The 18,275-nt window shown below is 38.6% G+C and overlaps 1 protein-coding gene across 1 annotated transcript in view; it reads right to left on the bottom strand.

The window, feature by feature from the left end:
* nemp2 (nuclear envelope integral membrane protein 2) overlaps positions 1–18,275 on the bottom strand; it is a 44,219-nt gene that overhangs the window by 15,552 nt on the left and 10,392 nt on the right. The window contains exons 3-7 of the mRNA XM_080198816.1: positions 13,123–13,360; positions 7,367–7,439; positions 6,832–6,922; positions 3,780–3,882; positions 2,939–3,164 (exon numbers count right to left, since the gene is read on the bottom strand). Of these exons, the coding sequence (XP_080054942.1) occupies positions 2,939–3,164; positions 3,780–3,882; positions 6,832–6,922; positions 7,367–7,439; positions 13,123–13,360 (731 nt within the window). The remainder of the gene's footprint in view (positions 1–2,938; positions 3,165–3,779; positions 3,883–6,831; positions 6,923–7,366; positions 7,440–13,122; positions 13,361–18,275) is intronic.

Raw genomic sequence — 18,275 nt, 5'->3', positions numbered from 1 at the left:
ACCAAGGCTGGTAGATAGAGTCAAGATAAACATTGGTTATAATTTAATTCGATGTGGAACAGGCTCAATGGATGGAATTACCCGCTTATGTTACTATGCTAGATATCCCGCCACTGCTTATTGTGTCTCACTGCATTTTTAGAAACAAACTGTAAAACACTGGCTTTTACTTTAATCTATTATTTTTTGAATAAGTCTCCAAATTGCATAATTCTTCTAGTCATTTACTACAGAGTTCGGTGGTGAGCATTGGCACAATTTTAATTTTGCCATCTAGGAACACCAACTGCAGCAATGAATTAAGAGTATAACAGGATCTTTTTTCACTTTAAATCAGGGCAAATTAACAATGTAATTGTGCGCTCTCATCATTAATTAAGAGAGCGAGACATGCATTTGGCCTTGTGAAAAATGTTAAACAAAGAGATGATTATTGAAAATCTCACATTGCTGGTATGGAAGGAAGGTGGTTTTTGAATGTGCAAAACAGAAAAAAGTGAGAACGCAAGTTATAAGGTATTTCCAGAAATATTGAAGAAAGCTTATAAAACACTTGTGTTTCTGTTTTCAATAATGATTACAAATTTACCTTTCACGCCACAAATTTGGTATATTCAAATGAAGGGCTTAATTGTCTTTATATATATTTATACATTGGTATAGTGTAAATCTGGAATTCTAGCCAGTATGCAATGGCTCTATGACAAAATAGAATAAGATGCTCTCTTGCTTGGACTTGCATTAGATTTAGGTTTTAGGATGCATTCACATTTATTATGTTTCATGTTTCTCAGATGTAATGATGATTGGTGTTCCACAGAGGTCTACATTGAGGCTGCTCTTGTTTACCATAGTGATAAATCACTTGGACTTAGAAACTGAGGAAACAAGAACATTTATTGATAAAAACAAATTGGAATATTTGGCAATTTGTGACAAGACTGTAGGGGAGACTAGGCTAGCAGCGCTGGCAGAAGTAGCTAATGTAGTTAAATGGGATTGATGCTATACAATTTAGAAGAGTAGAGGAAAGAAATACACCTTAAATGGAGCTAAAGAGCAGAAGACCTTGATACACAGGCAGACAGGTCATTAAAGGAACAGACAGGTAGGTAAATCCATATAAAGACAATTAAGCCATTCATTTTGAATCTAAAACCACCAAATATGAAAATAGAGATAATTTATAATTATCAGACATTGGGCAGTTGACTTTATCACCCTATTACAGGAGGCATTTAAATCAATGGGAAAATGCAGCAAGGATTCAGTAGGTTGGCAATTATGGATGACGGGTCATAGTACGGAAAAGGCACTCAAGAAGTTAGGACTTCATTCACTAGAACAGGGAAAGTGGGGGTGGTCTGACAGAGCTCTTCATTGTTATTATAATGAAAGTCATGACAGATTTTTCTATAGTCAAAGAGGAGGGGACAAATTTAAGAATTGAAAGTAAGGCGTAAAGCATGCTTTACACAAAAGAAAGTTAGACTACAGAATCCTTAGCAACAAATTACTGCTGAAGAATCTACAAATTGTTCAGACTTTCCATAAAGATCAGGATCATCAAGATTAGGCCAGATGCCTCACATGCCAAAAGCACCAGTGTGGATGTGTTAGTCCAAATGCTTTGTTTCAGTACATGTGATTGTTTCAGTACATGACTTTCAAATGAGGTTTAAATTTTTTAAAGTCATAGTGGGAAATCAATACTTTGGAAATAAAGACTAGTGCAAAGAAAACAACACCTACAATTCAAGCCTCTTTGCCACTTATTGAATATAACAATCAGCAATGTAACAGAATTAATCTGCAATACAGTTTAGATTATTTCCACTGATTAAAAATTAAAACTTAGCACATGCATTTGCAGTGTAACTCTATGAGCTGTGGCTAGTCTTCCCCAGAATCAAGCTCTTCAGGAGTAGAAGTCTGACCCATAGAGCTGCTGACCAGAGATCATGATGTGGAGACACCAGCATTGGTCTGGGGTAAACACAGTTAGAAGTCTCACAACACCAGGTTGACCAGAGGCCCCCAGCTCTTCATTGCTCAGCAGCACTACTGGGAGGTGGTGGCTAATGCCGGTACTTCACATACCTGAGGCCTAGAATCTACACTGAACCCAAGGCACAGGGAAGAGAGATAGAGGAGGTTGCAGGAGATGGCTCGCAGCAGGCTCCTGCTTCCTGATGCTAGGTCCCTCAATCAGGTACTGAGTGCCTTTGAACAAAGAGCCATTCACTCACATCCCCTGTCCAACCCCAAGAGAGTTTGTTTGTTGGATTCCTTATGTGGTGAGCCCCCACCAACGGCTGGATGAATACTAACAGAAGCAGAATGATGCTTTTAAATAGGCATTAATTGTTCATGTAAGGACCTCAATTGGTGGGGGGCAGGAAGGCTCCAGAACTTTCCACCATGAACTTAACAAGGAAAGTGTGGAAACGCAGTCAGTATCCACTTATCTCCCTCCCACCTGATTAAATGCCCTGTTGCTATCAAACTCATCATGAGACAGGACACCAAATTCCATCCTTTGTACAATTTGGAGGTATATGAAAATATAGAGTACTGCAACCAAAGTAACTGATTCTTCATGAGGACAGCATTAGGTCTCGTCAAACTGCATGGCAGTTCACATGTGAATAATAGTCACTTGCACAAGATACTGGATGGAACTTCCACCTATGCAATTATTTTTCATTCAGTATGCCAAGCCTTCAAGAGGGAAATAAATTTAGGAGGCCAAAATAAGGTTTTTGTTTAAAAAGTGTATCATGCAATGTGCAACTAAAAACAAAATCAACAAAATTCTTCTAGTATATTTTAAACGTGTTCAAACTATAATATTCAGTGGAAATCTGCTGATGTTTCTTTTCACTTGTGCAATAAAAATAAGGCACTGAATACTCAAGTTATTTTAATAAGTACTAACCTGTAAACATAGTGGATCAAATTAACTGCGTGGTGAAGGTTGCTTCCACATAACAGACTGGCAATAGCAGCATAAGCACACTGACTGCATGTAACACCACAGTATATCAACACCAATGCTACCAACTGTAAGGTCCAGGTGAGCAGATTTATACTGTGTTCATTTGACAATGGTCCATGCCTATAGCAAATAGCATAACTAAGACAACCGACCACTAAAAGGTAACCTGTTAGGGACAGAGGGAGAAAAAGAGAGAAAATATTAGAAGCTGGAAGACTATCGACTCAGCTTTTAGACTTCATATCTGCTTTAGCAATGTGGCTGACTCTTAAATGCCCTTTTTAATGGCCTAGCAAGCCAATCAGTTCGAGGACAATTAGGAATGGGTAACAAATGTTGGTCCAGCCAATGCCACTCATTCCTTTAATGATCAGCACAACAAAGGAATTAATAGAATATACTGAAAAAGGAACATGCTATTGAAGCTTTTTATCTTGCACTCATCAGGGCAGAGATAAAAATGTCAAATTTCAAAGGGAGCAACGATTTATACTTCATGAGAAAAGGGTGCTGATTTTCAATCGGATTGGACTCGCCAGTCAAAATATTGTCATGGAGAATGAACCAGGGGACTATTACACTACACCCATCGGTTTAATTCCATAAACAAACAATGTCTGGACATACTCCTTTTGTCTGTGAATGGTCAGTCCCTATGTCTCTTTTTTCATAATACACTACAGCCAAGTGACTAATTATATATAGATATATGATAATAACAAATTACTAGATATAAAAAATTACTGGATATATGATAATAAAAAATTACAATTCTGCTTACCAAATAAATACTTCCTAACTTGGGATAGGTTTACAATACTTAAATACATCAGGAGGTTTGAGATTGACCAACTTGGAATCTGTAGCAACAAGAATGTTCTTCTCTACAAAAAAAGCCACATTGTATTTTGTTACATAAATGTCAAACAGAAAATAATAGCTAATCTTCCATTATGCCCATTTCTGTATCTTCCCCTCTATATTGATCCCATACACAACATACAACAGAGAACAAATCAATTTTGAGATTAGAAATAAACAATGCACTTATGGCATATTTTACAGTTAATTTTTCTCTGCATAAACTGCTCAAGAAATTTCTAGTTTTCTGAATATAGAATATAGAAAAGCTATAGATTCAATGAAAGTCAACTCTCATCCTGTACTGCCATCTCAGAGAATCTCTCCCTTCCTTGCTTTCATAAAATCGCTACAGTGGAAAAGGAAGCTATTTGGCCCATTGAACCTGCACTGACAACAATATCACCAAGGCCTTATCCCCATAATCCCACATAGTTACCCTGCTAACCCCTGGTGTAAGGAGCAATTTAGCATGGTCAATAAATGCAACCTGCACATCATTAGACTGTGGGAGGGAACTGGAGCACCTGGGTGAAACCCACACAGACACGGGGAGAACATGCAGATGCCGCACAGAGTTACCCGAGACCGGAATTGAACCGGGTCCCTTGCGCACAGCAGTGCTAATCACTGTGCCTCTGTGCTATCTTAAAGATCTTCCTGTTTGCAGTGCAGCTCTGGGATTCCACGCTTCACTTTCTGAAATTTACCTCCATGCATTTGGAAAAAAACTGTTTCTTTCCTATGTCCTGAAAACTCTCAAACACTTTAACCAGGAGCTAAAAGGAAATGTGTCGTTCAAATAGAAAATCATTGCAGAAGCTAATCATGTACACAAATTAAACTACATATGTCACAGTTACCTCATCTTGTTCTGGACTGCAGATTATTTTGAATAAATTGCTTCATCTGTCATAAGTATTAAGTAAATTCTGTTTGAATAAACTATTACTTTTTAAAAAATTGTGATAATCTCTTAAGAGATTGTCAGCTTTGATTTGCAAAAATGCGAGGAAATGCAAGCAAAATCTTTGGTTGATTTCTTTCAACCAGCTGCATGAGTACTTCTTTCCACCTTCCCCCTCCAAACTGCTTGATGACATTTTAATTTCATCAAGACAGCAGATTGGTCAAACAAAAAACATTACACGAAAATAGCACCACTAGGACTGTGATTGACAGGAAAGTATTTGCATGCAAAAGATTCCACGCACAAGTCAAAACCCTAAAATGAAAATGTTTTCCAGTTGAGTGAAGAAACTTATTGGTGCACTGTACAAGGTGTTTGTTTTTAATGAAGTTGATTTTAATTCATTACAATTTGTGATTTTCTTTTTGCTTTTCTTGGTTTCAGATGGTCACCAGTGCAAGATTAGTAATCTTAGAGGGACATACTGGAGATATCTGAATCCTGGAACAATTCATGTAAAAGTTAATTTAAATCCTCAAGAGGGAAACAGAATATCCTTCACTAAAGATCTTCACTAAACAGAGAACCAACAAAATGGGTGGGGCTAGGGAAGATGCAATTACTCAAATGCCGATAGTTCTTTAATTAAACTAATTCATGGAGAACGTTAACACATCACAAAATTGTCTTTGAATTATCTTTCGTTTCCAGCTCCTGCACAGTCTGAGGATATATATATATTTATTTTCAAAATTCTTATGATCACAAAAAAATGTCACTTTGTTTGTTCAACATTGAGAAAGTATGTATTTCCGTTCCCGTGCAATCTAGTTAGTGTCACATGCAAGGACATGCAACCTAACTGTTACCGACAACATAATCCCATTTCAATGTACTGACAAACAATTGTACTTCCTTGCAATAAACTTCAACACATAGTAAATGTGCTCATTTTGGACATGTCCAGAATAAGGAGGCCTAATCTTAAATTAGAGAGATGCAATTCAGGTGTGCAATCAGAAAGCATGTCTTCATGGAATCTCCAAATGTTTACAGCCATTGAGCCTTTTGTATCTACGCTAGTTCTGCAAGGAAGATGATTAGTGGAAATATAACATGCTCTTCCAACTGACAGATGTTAATGCCAGGTCAGCTGAAAAGTATAAAATTGTGATTGATAGATTTTTGACAGTTTAGAGGATTAAAGGTAATGGACCAAAGGCAGATAGATAAGAGTTTAGATACAGATCAGCTGACAAACTGAATGGCAAAACTGGTTTGAGGGGTTGAATAGGTGATTGCTTTTTCCTGAGTCACCACATCCTTCAGTCAGAGGCAAGGCCACAGCATGGTTCAGAACCAGGTCATGTGCTGGTGCTAAAAATGGGTATGTGAAAGGGTCATACAGATGAAAGAAATGTAATGACTGAGCTGAGCTATATTGGCGTGAGAGTTGCATGGAGGATGGTAATCACAAGACAAACACAGCAGATGATGATTGTGTCCAAGTTGATCATAGATATGGAATAGGATGTATACCCAGTAACTTCAACAACAGTGCAACTGTTGTTCAGATGCTGGCATTATTTGTAAATCACTCTAAATTATACATAACAGAATAGAGAAAGAAGAGAGAGGAAATAAAAAGGATGTTGAAAGAAAATTGAATGGGAAATAATTATTTATTAATCAATAGGTAGAGTCATAGAAATAGGAGCAGGAGCAGGAGCAGGACAGTCGGCCCTTCAAGCCTGCTCCACCATGCAATATGATGATGGCTGATATCTACCTCAATGCTATGTTGTCCTCATGCCCCAGGAGGCTTCAGTGTCTAGAAATGTTTGGATATTAAGGGAATTGAGGGATATTGGGATAGGGCAGAAGAGTGGAGTTGATGTAAGGGATCAGCCATAAATGATGGAGAAGGCTCATGTCCAGTTCAATAATATTCTTATATTATTTTGGTGAGAAAATAAAAGAGAATGACAGGAGGACAAACACTGAAGGAAACCAACTAATGTGGTTTAAAAATGTGGCACTTAAAAATAAAAGTATTTCTTACTCGCAGCAGCCTTCGACAGACGAAGAGAATAAGGACTAATGGTGCAAAGATTCCCAGCGTAATTCCTGCACAATAATAAAATTGTTCACTCCTGCAAAAGGTGGGAGGTCACATGATTATTATGAAAAGATATACAGCTGTGACAATTTGTTAAACAAAATTAAATAATTAGAAGCTGTTTTATGTACCCACCTGACTACATAAGCACTTATTTCAATATTTCAGTGCTCAAAGCAACTAAATGTTTGTACCCATGGAAATGTTCAACATTTGACAGAGGAGATAAAATGTGGCAAATTAAATCCCTAATTTATAAATAAATATGACAGTGTTTCTATTGAGCTGCCTTTTCAATTTTTTTTGAGATTTACAAAATAAGTAAGAACATTGGAAATTGTTGCTTTAGTCCTTAGCTGGATAGTAATACGGGTAGCATTTGGATTAGAATCATTTGAACCTAATGAATCCATTGAACTGTATAAATCTTAGTGTTGCATGAAGGTTACACACATAATAAGCAATTTCTGTACAGTACCTGCTAATGCGTCTTGCATAAAGGAACAGAATAATTCCAGCCGCAAACAAAAAAACCAACTTTGGTTCAAACGCTGCAAGAAATACATATTTAATTAGAGTTCAATTGTAGAGTTTATTTATTAGTCGCAAATAGAATTGTATTAACACTCAAAGTTGCTGCGAAAGTCCCCTAGTTGCCACACTCCAGCGCCTGTTCAGATATACTGAGGGGGAATTTATCATGGCCAATACACCTAACCAACACGTCTTTTGGACTGTGGGAGGAAACCGGAGCACCCGGAGGAAACCCATACAGACACAAGGAGGACGTGCAGACTCCAGGAATCAAATCCTGGCCCCAGGCGCTTTGAGGCAGCAGTGCTAACCACTGTGCTATCCTAATTTACATTTACAGTTAAATATCTCCCTCTAAACTCCAGCATTCAAATCTTTGTACAGCTAGCAGAATAATCTTTTCTTTAAAGTTACATTGTCCTTTTTCTCCTTGAGGAAGAATGTCTGAGCTCTTTACAAGAGATAGCCAAATGGACAGTTGTATACCCAGTGACTTCAGCAACAGTGCTCAGTTCAAATACTGTTGTTCAGATGCTGGCATTATTTGTGCAAATCACTGAATGGAAAAAAAAATCTGAAAAGAACCCAGAGAAAACTGTGTGTTAATTGTAAAATAATCCACATTGTGTACTAAAACAAAGTATTGTGGATGCTGGAAGTCAAACAATAGCAGGTTAGGCAGCATCTGAGAAGAGAGAGTCAGAGCTAGTGTTTCAGGTCAGTGATCTTCCACCAGCTTGGTTTCTCTCTTCACACATTTAGCCTCACCAGTTGACTGTTATTTCCTGATCTCAAGCAGCTGTCCAACTCGCTTTTAAAATTATTTATGAAATCAGTTTCTACCATTATAGAATGTTCCAGATACAATTCTGAGTGTAAAAAATTCTCCATCTCTTAGGTCTATTTCTCTCTCCACTGATTTGGCCTAACCTGCTGGGTGTTTCTGGCATCTTCTCTCTTTATTCCACAGTCTGTACTAGTGGACTGTGTGATTATAATTTAAATCCAACATTGGTACATTCAGTAAATTTACCCACTTAGAAACATATTTCCCTCACTTAAATTTCCTAATTCACAGTAATTAGTTTATTAGTTCTTTGGACATTCTCAGTGTGAAGGTGCAGTATTGAATAAACGACACTGTACATACAAACATCAAGCACAGAAGGAGTCCATTTTGTCTGCTATTTCTGTGCTAAGTTAATAGGGTGGTTTTGCACAAGGGTTACTTGGGTTTCTAAGTAGAGGAATAAAGGGAGGGCGAGAACCAGATCAGCATATTTAAATATGCAAGGTCAGCTTGGACCTGGATACTCCTGGCTCCTGCAATACCCTGACTCTCAGGTGCAGTGGGAACCCAGTGCAAATCACTATTGGTCACTATGATGACCATGCTGAGAGCTCCTGAAGGTGACAAGGCATGGGGACCCTGAAGCAGGGTGGTACCTGGGGGCCTTTGCCAATCCCATAGTGGAGTGTCATTCATTGGATAGGAGAGAAGGGTGAGGGGGAAGGGGGCAACTGGAAGTGTGTTCTTAGCAAATTGGAGGGGGGTATTTAGGTCCCCACTCACTTCAAAAAATTTAAATTGGGGAGGGAATTCTTTATGCTCCCACTCCAAAAAATATTCTGAGTGTGGGTGAATTGCGAACTCAATCAACTCAAACCACCCATTTTCCTGCTGGGGACAACATGTAGAAACGTTTTGTGAGAATTCCACCTCAGGAAGTAACAGGTCAGTCAGCCTAGTATTGTAGTGGGAAGTTACTGGAAAAAATAATCAGGTTCAAAATGTACTTCCATCTGGAAAATCATGGTTCAATCAAGAGGAGCTAGCCTGGATATAATTTGCTCAAATCAGTTTCGGCCACACTTTCATGTAGAATTTTCCAGATTCCAACGAGTCTGAGTACAAAAAAATCCTCTTCATCTTCGCGCCAAATCCTTTCCAAATAATTTGAATCATGACTTCTAGTCACTGACCCACTCAGAGTCAATATCTGCCTATTTGTTGTGTAAAAACCTTTCATCTTCCCAACAATTTGATTAGGTCACCTCCTAAAACCATTTTTCCCTCCCAACTTCTTCTTTTCCAAATGGAAGTTCATTTTGAACCTGATTATTTTTTCCAGTAACTTCCCCACCACAATATTAAACTGATTGGCCGGTTGCTTCTTGGGGTGGAATTCTCACAAAACATTTCTGTGTGTTTCTCTGTCCACCCACACTTTGCCAAAATGCCATTTATAGTCACTGTTTTTTCCCCAAAGTGCATCACTTCACGCTTCTCACTGAACCGTCTCTATCTTGTGTATGTAATCCTAAAGCCACAACAATACTCATCATCATCTACTACTTTTTGTATCATCTGAAAACTTTCTAATGCTGCTCCCTACGCTCAAGTCTAGGTGTTTCATGCAAATTGGAGAATGTAATGGAACCAAAACCATCCCTTACTGAACAGCACTGCAAACCATCCCCTAATCTAAAAAAAAATTTCTTCACCACCAACCTTTGCTTCCTGTCACTAAGCCAATTCTGTCTTTATACCACCACTTTCTCTTAATTCAAGGGTTTCCATTGTTCTTAGTAAGCTTCCTGAGTCAGATGTCTTCCAATGTTCTGAACGTGCGACATCTACTGCACAACCTTGCTCAACATGTTAGCTCATAGCATTCAATCAATTTCTTTAGACACAACTTACCTTGAATAAATTCATGCTAACTCTCCCTAATTAAACGATGCTTTTCCAAATGGAAATTAATTTTGTCCCCAATATTTTTTCCAATAACCTCCTGACCAACAACATGAGGCTTACTGTTGTTTGCTCTCTTCTCTTTCTGTAATAGTGGTATAATATTAGCAACCCTTCAGTCCTCTGTCACCAACCATATATCTAATAAGACTGGCAAGACTGTGGCCATTTCTGCTCTTTCTCATTTCTTTCAGCAATCTAATTTACATTCCATCTGGACTTAGTGACTTATCAACTTTCAGAAATGAGAATCTCTTCTAGAGAAGTACATCTTCTTTATTACAATTATGTCCATAACCTCTGGTGGAACCTTGACATCATCCACATCCTGACAAAGAGAATGTACTTTCTTACTATTTTTGCCAAGTCCGCTGTCCCCACATGAAGGCTTTTCTTTGGGTCCTTAAAAGGCACAACCTTTTCACCCAGCAACCCAACTACACTTTATATAGTTTTGAAGATGGTTTGCAATTTATTTCACTGTTCCAAACCTAACTGATTAAGCTTCTCACTAGCATATTGTTAATAGCATTTATATACATGAAAATAAACATTCCACTTTGGACATTCCTAAGTAAGCTTTGTATACAGTACAATTGTATAAATACAGTTGCGTGCAGTAACTGTCTTCTAGCTCAACACTCCATTCGTAGAATCCCTACAGTGCAGAAAAAGGCCATCTGGCCCATCAAGTCCACACCGACCACAATCCCACCAGGCCCTACCCCGTATCCCTACACATTTACTTGCTAATCCCTCTAACCTACGCATCTCAGGACACTAAGGGGCAATTTTAGCATGGCCAATCAGCCTAACCTGCACATCTTTGGACTGTGGGAGGAAACCGGAGCACCCGGAGGAAACCCATACAGACACGAAGAGAATGTGCAAACTCCATAGGGACAGTGACCTAAGCCGGGAATCAAACCCAGATCCCTGGAGCTGTGAAGCAGCAGTGCTTCACTGTGCTACCATGCTACCCATGAAAACATGACAGTTCCTAAGTATTGCATTTAATATGCAACCTGGATACAAAATACTAACTTTGCAGATGTCTAAAGTTAGTGCAAATATTATTTTTTGCTAACAGCTTTGCGTTGAATCAACATCAAGCTAATAAGAAGCAAATAACCTTTTCCGAAGAACTAAGGTGGCATTAAAAGCCATTCCAAGTAACCTGGCTATATTGTCATACATTATATATGAAATTGGATTTCAGAAAATAGTAATCTTCACATCAAATAGATTAGCATAGAACTTCCCTATGAGCTAACTGAAGCTTTATAGACAGAAATAATTTTGTATGGCATCAATTGCACTCTTCCAATTTTTCATGCTTAGCCCCACCCCCCCACTTTTCCTTTACATGCTGCCCCCTCAGTTGCATCATCCAAAATCAGTTTTCACATAGATACTGATGACACCCAGCTCTCCCTAAGCAGCTTTCATTAAGCACCTCAACTCCTTCACTGTTGCCAAGTCAGCAGATTGTTCATCTGATATCTATCACCAGATTTTCACCTATTAAATATTGAGAAGACTGAAGCATTTCTCATTGGTCCCTGTTCAACTCAGTTCCCCAGCTACTGCCTCCATCTCTCTCCCTGGTCACCACCTGACATTAAACCAAATAGATCACAACCTTGCTATCTGACCCAGAAAATAACTTCTGACCACGTATTTATGTTATTAATAACTGCCTATTTCCACCTCCATAGCATCACCTAGCTTCACCCCAACCTCAGCTGTTGTTGAAACCTGCATTCATAATTCACCTTAGACTTGATCATTCCAATGCACTCTCTGGCTGGTCTCCCACATTCTCCCCTCCATAAACTTGACATCATCCGCAACTCAGCTGCCTATGTCTCAACTCGCACTAGATTCCATTTGCCTAGCACCCTGTGCTTATTGACCCACACTGCCTCGCAGTCAAGTAACCAACAGATTTTCAAATTCTCACCCTGGTTTTCATATCTCATAATGACTGCATTTTTCTTCCTTACCTCTCCCTGCTCTACAATCATCCGGAATATCTGTGCTCCTCTACTTCCATCTGCTTCAGCATTTCCAATACTACTGGGTATATCTTCAGCTACTCTAGAATTTCTCTACTTCACTTTTGTTCTTTAAGATACACCTAAAAACCAGCTTTTGGTTGACAGACCTAGTATCTCCTTATGTGACTAAGAATATTTTTTTCCTATTCGTTCCTGGAGTGTGGCTGCCACTGACTATGCCAACACATCCCTAATTGCCCTTGAAAAGAATGCATTTCAGAGGATACTTTAAGAGTCAACCACATTGCTTCACACTTGGAGTTACATGTAATGTACATTAGTGAACTTGCAATGCTTTCTTGGTCATCATTAGACTTTTAATTCCAGAATTTTATTGATTTCAAATTTCACCATCTGCCAAGGTAGGATTACCTTGGGTTGCTAGTCCACAGACAATATCACTAAACCACCCCCTCCATATTTGTTTAAAAACACTCCCGTCAAGCCCCTTGGGATGTTTTATTTTGTTATAGGCATTGTATAGTCAATACTGTTTTATTTTACAGTATATGCAGTGGTATCTTAAGTAACTTTTTTTTTAAAAAACACTCCATATTTTTACACATTTTATTGCAAGCATTGTGACAGCAATGTGAAGCGGTTCTGCAAATAATGGAAAGTCTGTGTGTGTCCTGTAGGAGGAAAATGCTAATTTCCAATTCACTTGTTTTAATGATTGACACAATAAGCATGGATAAGAGAGGCTTTCACTAGTTGTAGGGATAAAGAAGATTTAACAGAAAATATTTTCACAGCAATAACTACTTCTAAATTCAACACAAGAGCAAAAAAAGAGGAACCCAGCAATTAAGCAAAATAACAGCAAAGTCACATATGCAATACTAAAAACAAAATGGTTGAGTAACAAGTAATCTTCAAACTTACGCTGTCTTGTTACAGTAATGATGTACTTCGTGTAAGGCATCATTGGTTTCACTTTGAAACAGGTTTTACGATCATAACCTTCAATGCTTATGATGAATTCAGAAGCTGATGATTTTGAAGGTGATCTAACTTGATGGTACAAGTGTTTAATAAAGTCTATCGCCGTTTTTGGTTCATCAGAACTGTTTTCTTCTGAAGGATAAGTAAGCTCCAATAACTCAGAACTGTTTATCTTCACCTGTAAGAAACATTTTAGCTATAAAATCATACCTTGATTGTTTTTAAAAATTCTTCCATAGGCTGAATAACCTCGTAACTCTAGTACATTGCAGAATGAAAAGAATCAAATATAACCGATACCATATTGTGTTCCAAGACAAAAAAAACTAGGTGATTAGTCATTTTCAACATTGACATTTCAGGACTTATTTGCAGTTTTCATTAATTTCAATGAAAACAATGAGTTTTGCTTTTAATTCGTTTCCAAGTTTGAATCAAAATTAGCAAAAAGAATGAAGCAACCTGCACTCATAACATCTCTCCCATCCTTAGGATGTCCCAGCATTTAAAACCCAATTATATACTTTTGAAGAGCAGCTCTTACTATTATATAAGAGAACAGCACACCCAATATGTGCATAGCGATGATATGTGGCTAATTAAATTGTTTGGATGGAGCTGGCCAAGAACACATGTTAGTCAGGAGAACTCCTTTGCTCTTCCAATAGTACCATGGAAAGTTGCCTGTGCTAAGAGTTAACAACGCCATGCAAAATGCAATGAGCCTGTGGCATAAACTGGCTCAGGGAACGATGAGTGAAAGGTGAAAAGAAAAATCAGTTGAATAATTGAAGTAGTAGTTGAGAAAGTGATATTAAATTTTGTAAATGGCTGAGCAATCTTTTATAGTTATATGTTCAATTTTCCCACCAGTGTACATGAATCCTCTGTCTTTCAATTTGAGAATGACAAATTCAAGGAAGACAGATTTTAATGAGCTCCACTCTCAGAAATCTGCATTACAGTCTGAAAAGTCCATTTTTTTGAACCATACATCATGGACCATAATTTCCTCACAGTTTCAATCAGCATCGGATTGCCTTTCTGCATCCACTTACCTATGCAGAATTTCTTCCATGTTCGTCATGCCCAACCTTCTTGACTCAGGGTGAGACCCAGGCAGCACAGTTGTCCACCTGGCCCAGCACTAAAACCTAACAGAATCAGTGTGTAGGGGACAATGTCCCCTTTTTACTGAACTAGCTGCCATAAAGCAGGTAAGTTTAAAGGTCTGCTTGAAACTGATAGGCCAGGGAGAATTAAATCTGTAAAGGTGTCAAGGGATGTGGGAGAACATAGGAATATGGTAGTGATTGGACAAACCAAACAGGCAAGGTTAGCATAGAAGAATTTGTGATGTGTATCAGGAATTGCTTTTCAGTGCAGTGAATTGTGGAACCTACCTGGGAATAGGCTACTTTAGATTTGGCATTATGTAATGAAGGAGGATCAATAAGGGATCAAGGCAGGTGAATTGACATCAGCAAACAAAGAAATGGTGGATATGATAAATAAAGTTTTTCATCAGTTTTCACCATGGAAGACATTGCAAACATCCAAGTTATCAGATGGGTTGATTTAAAATATTATGGTAGAATTTACAATAATCCCAATCAAAGGGATAAAATATTAGAAAAACTCATGAGGCTAAAGGGGACAAGTCATCAGGACTTGATGAACTGCATGCTAGGGTTTTAATGGAAGCGGCTGCAGATCTTTGGTTGAAATTTTTTGTAACTTGCTAAGTTCCAGGAAGATACCAGAAGATTAGAAAACAGCCAATATAACGCCTTGTTCAAAAAAGGAGAAAGGCAGAAGGCAGGGAATTAAGGGCCAATTAGGCCATCACCTATTATTGGCAAGATGCTGGCATCAATAATTAAAGAGGAAATAGTTAAACATTTAGGAAAGCTAAATATAATCAAACCTAGCAAATACAGTTTAATGCAAGGTAAATCATGGTTTACAAATTTGCTCAAATTCTTTGAAGATGTAACAGAAGGAATACATAGAAGGGAACCCATAGTATAGTGTATTTAGATTTCCAAAAGACAGTTAACAAGTTGCCGCCTAAGAGGCTGGTGCATAACATAAAAGCCCATGGAATTGGAGGAAGGGTGTTAGCATGGATTGAAAACTGGCTGTCGGGTGGAATGATGTGGGTATGCCGGCGTTGGACTGGCGTAAACACAGTAAAAAGTCTGACAACACCAGGTTTTAGTCCAACCTATTTATTTGATAATATACTCGCAAGCTTTCGGGTTAGCCCCTTCGTCTGACGAAGGGGCTAACCCGAAAGCTTGCGAGTATATTATCAAATAAATAGGTTGGACTAAAACCTGGTGTTGTCAGACTTTTTACTGTGTTGTCGGGTGGAAAACAGAGTTGGAATACATGGGTCCTTTTCAGAGTGGAAAGATGTAACTAGTGGAATACTGCAAGGATCAGTTTTGGCCGGCAATTGTTCACCATTTCCACTAATGACCTGGAGGAAGAAACAAGATATAAGGTTTCCAAATTTGCCGACGTTATGAAGATAGGTGGAAGGACAGGTTGTGGTGAGGATATTGTGATTCTGCAATGAGACATAGATAGATTGCACTGGGCGAAAACGTGGCAAATGGAGTTTAATGTGGTAAGCATGAAGTCATGCACTTTGTAGGAGGAATCAAAAGGCAGATTACTTAAAAAGTTAGAGACTGCAGTGGGAAAAGTATAGAGGGACCCAAATATTCAACTGCATGAATCATAAAAAGCTAGCAAGTTCCACAAATAGTTAAGAAGGCAAAGGGCATTTTGGCATTTATTGCAAAGGGTTTGGAGTTTAAAAGCAGGGAGGCTTTTTTGCAATACTGCAGGGTGTTGGTGAGGCATCACCTAAAATACTGTGTCAGTTTTGGTTCCCTTACCTTAAAAAGGATATAGTAACATTGGAGGCAGTCCAAAGGAAATTCACCAGGCTAATTCCTGGGATGAGAGGGAAGTCTTATCAACAAGAGACTAAAAAGGTCTGTAATCCTTGAAGTTAAATGAGCGATGGGTGAGCTTATTCAAACATAAAATGTTTTCACTATTGCGACAGTCTTGAACCAGGGGGACATAGCTAAAACTGAGGTGCGTAGAAATTTCTTTTTGCAGACGGTGGCAAATCTCTGGAATTCTGTGCCTCAAAAAAGGTAGTGGAGGCAGGATCACAGTAAGTATTTAAAGTGGGGGCGGGTAAATATTTGAAAGATCAAGGAACAGATGACATTGGGGAAATGGCGCAAATCTAATATTCTGGACTCAGCATTCTATTTGCTATTCCACTTTATAGTGATATGACATAATAAATACAGAGTACACTAACACCCCCAGATCTCTTATAAATTTACCCTCATGATACAGTACTACTCGTAGCACATTACCCAGTTTTAGGAAGAGGAATTAAACAATGAAACGGACAAGCCAAAGAAGGCAGGTTTATCCAAATGCTGTCACAACCACGTAAAAGACACTTCCTCAAAGTGATTTGTAAGCTTAGAAATGTGTGCGTATGTAATCCCTTTCAATTTGTAAGTGGTACCATTTAAAAATAACCCAACAGTTATTCCTTTAATCCTAAACAAGAAAGGTCATTTTATAAATCCATTGTTTAAGTTATTGACTAAAATACAGATTATGTTAAAATACAGATAAACATTAAAGATACTTATATAGTGATGATATCTTACTGAGACTATTTGAAATCTCAATGTGGGCCCATTGTGTGCAGTTGAAATGAAATGTCATGTTCAGCAGGTACAGTGGCTTTTATAGTTGATTAGTTGGTCTTTGCCTTTTCAGGAGGACTCAATAAGTATTAAGTTTATTGATTAGCGTCACAAAAAGGCTTATAACTTCATTAACACTGCAATGAAGTTACTGTGAAAATCCCCAAGTCACCACACTCCAGCACCTGTTCCAATACGAGGGAGAGTTTTGCATAGTCAATGAACCCAACCAGCATGTCTTTTGGACTGTGGGAGGAAAGCGGATACCCGGAGGAAACCAACGCAGGCACGGGGAGAATATGCAGACTCCGCACAGACAGTGACCCAAGGCTGGAATTGAATCCAGGTCCCTGGCACTCTGAGACAGCAATGCTAACTACTGTGCCACCATGGAGAAGTGACGGTCCCTTTAGCTTTACTGGTTCTGCCATAATGGTATCTGAAGGCTGCTGACCAGGTGATTTCTGGACAAAAACTCGATGACTATCTTCTTCGGTGATTGCCAATGGCAGAGAAAAATCCTACTCTGAAGTGCTGTTCGGAGTTAGTTCATCTGAGATCTGTGGGATTTAAATGACTTTGACGGGGCTTCTGGGTTCTTTGCACATCGCCACACAAAATGACTCCTTACAGCCTGTTTTTTACAGTTCAAAAACACAAAAATGGCTATGTTAATTTAGATGTTATCATTCCATTAAGTAAAGAAGTTAATTAAATTGCAGTCTTCCTGTCAGTCCTTCAAAGGAGTCCTGAGTTTCAACATCTTTGGAAGATTTAGCTAGTTGTTCAAGGCATCCTTGAATCATCATTGATTCTCTTGGTGACTCAGATAACACAGCTCAACCATGTTTAAGCAATAATCTGTGGAGACAACTGCGTGCTGCAGCTTCCACCTTGGAAGAACTTTTGAAAAAAAGTTTTTTTTTAAAAACAATTTTCCTTAAAAATAATTGATAATATCACAACTGAACAGTTATGACATTACATCTGCCATTGACGGGAGTGGGGGTAGTGTTTTTGCCCTGATTTGTTTTGTTTGCTGGCAAAAATACACCTCAAAAGCTAGAATCATAGAAATTATTTCGGCCCATCAAGTCTGCACCAACCACAATCCCACCCAGGTCCTACCCCTATATCCCTACATATTTACCTGCGAATCCCTCTAACCTGCACATCTCAGGACCCGAAGGGGCAATTTTTTCTTAACATGGCCAATCAACCTAACCTGCACATCTCTGGGCTGTGAGAGGAAACTGGAGCACCTGGAGGGAAACCCACACAGACATGAAGAGAATGTGCAAACTCCACAAAGTGACCCAAACTGGGAACCCAGGTTTCTGG

Source organism: Carcharhinus amblyrhynchos, chromosome 11, assembly GCF_965287045.1.
Source record: "Carcharhinus amblyrhynchos chromosome 11, sCarAmb.v2.hapA, whole genome shotgun sequence".
Lineage (NCBI taxonomy): Eukaryota > Metazoa > Chordata > Chondrichthyes > Carcharhiniformes > Carcharhinidae > Carcharhinus > Carcharhinus amblyrhynchos.
The sequence above is the reverse complement of the archived record's forward strand: the minus strand, read 5'-3'. Positions and strand labels throughout refer to the sequence as shown.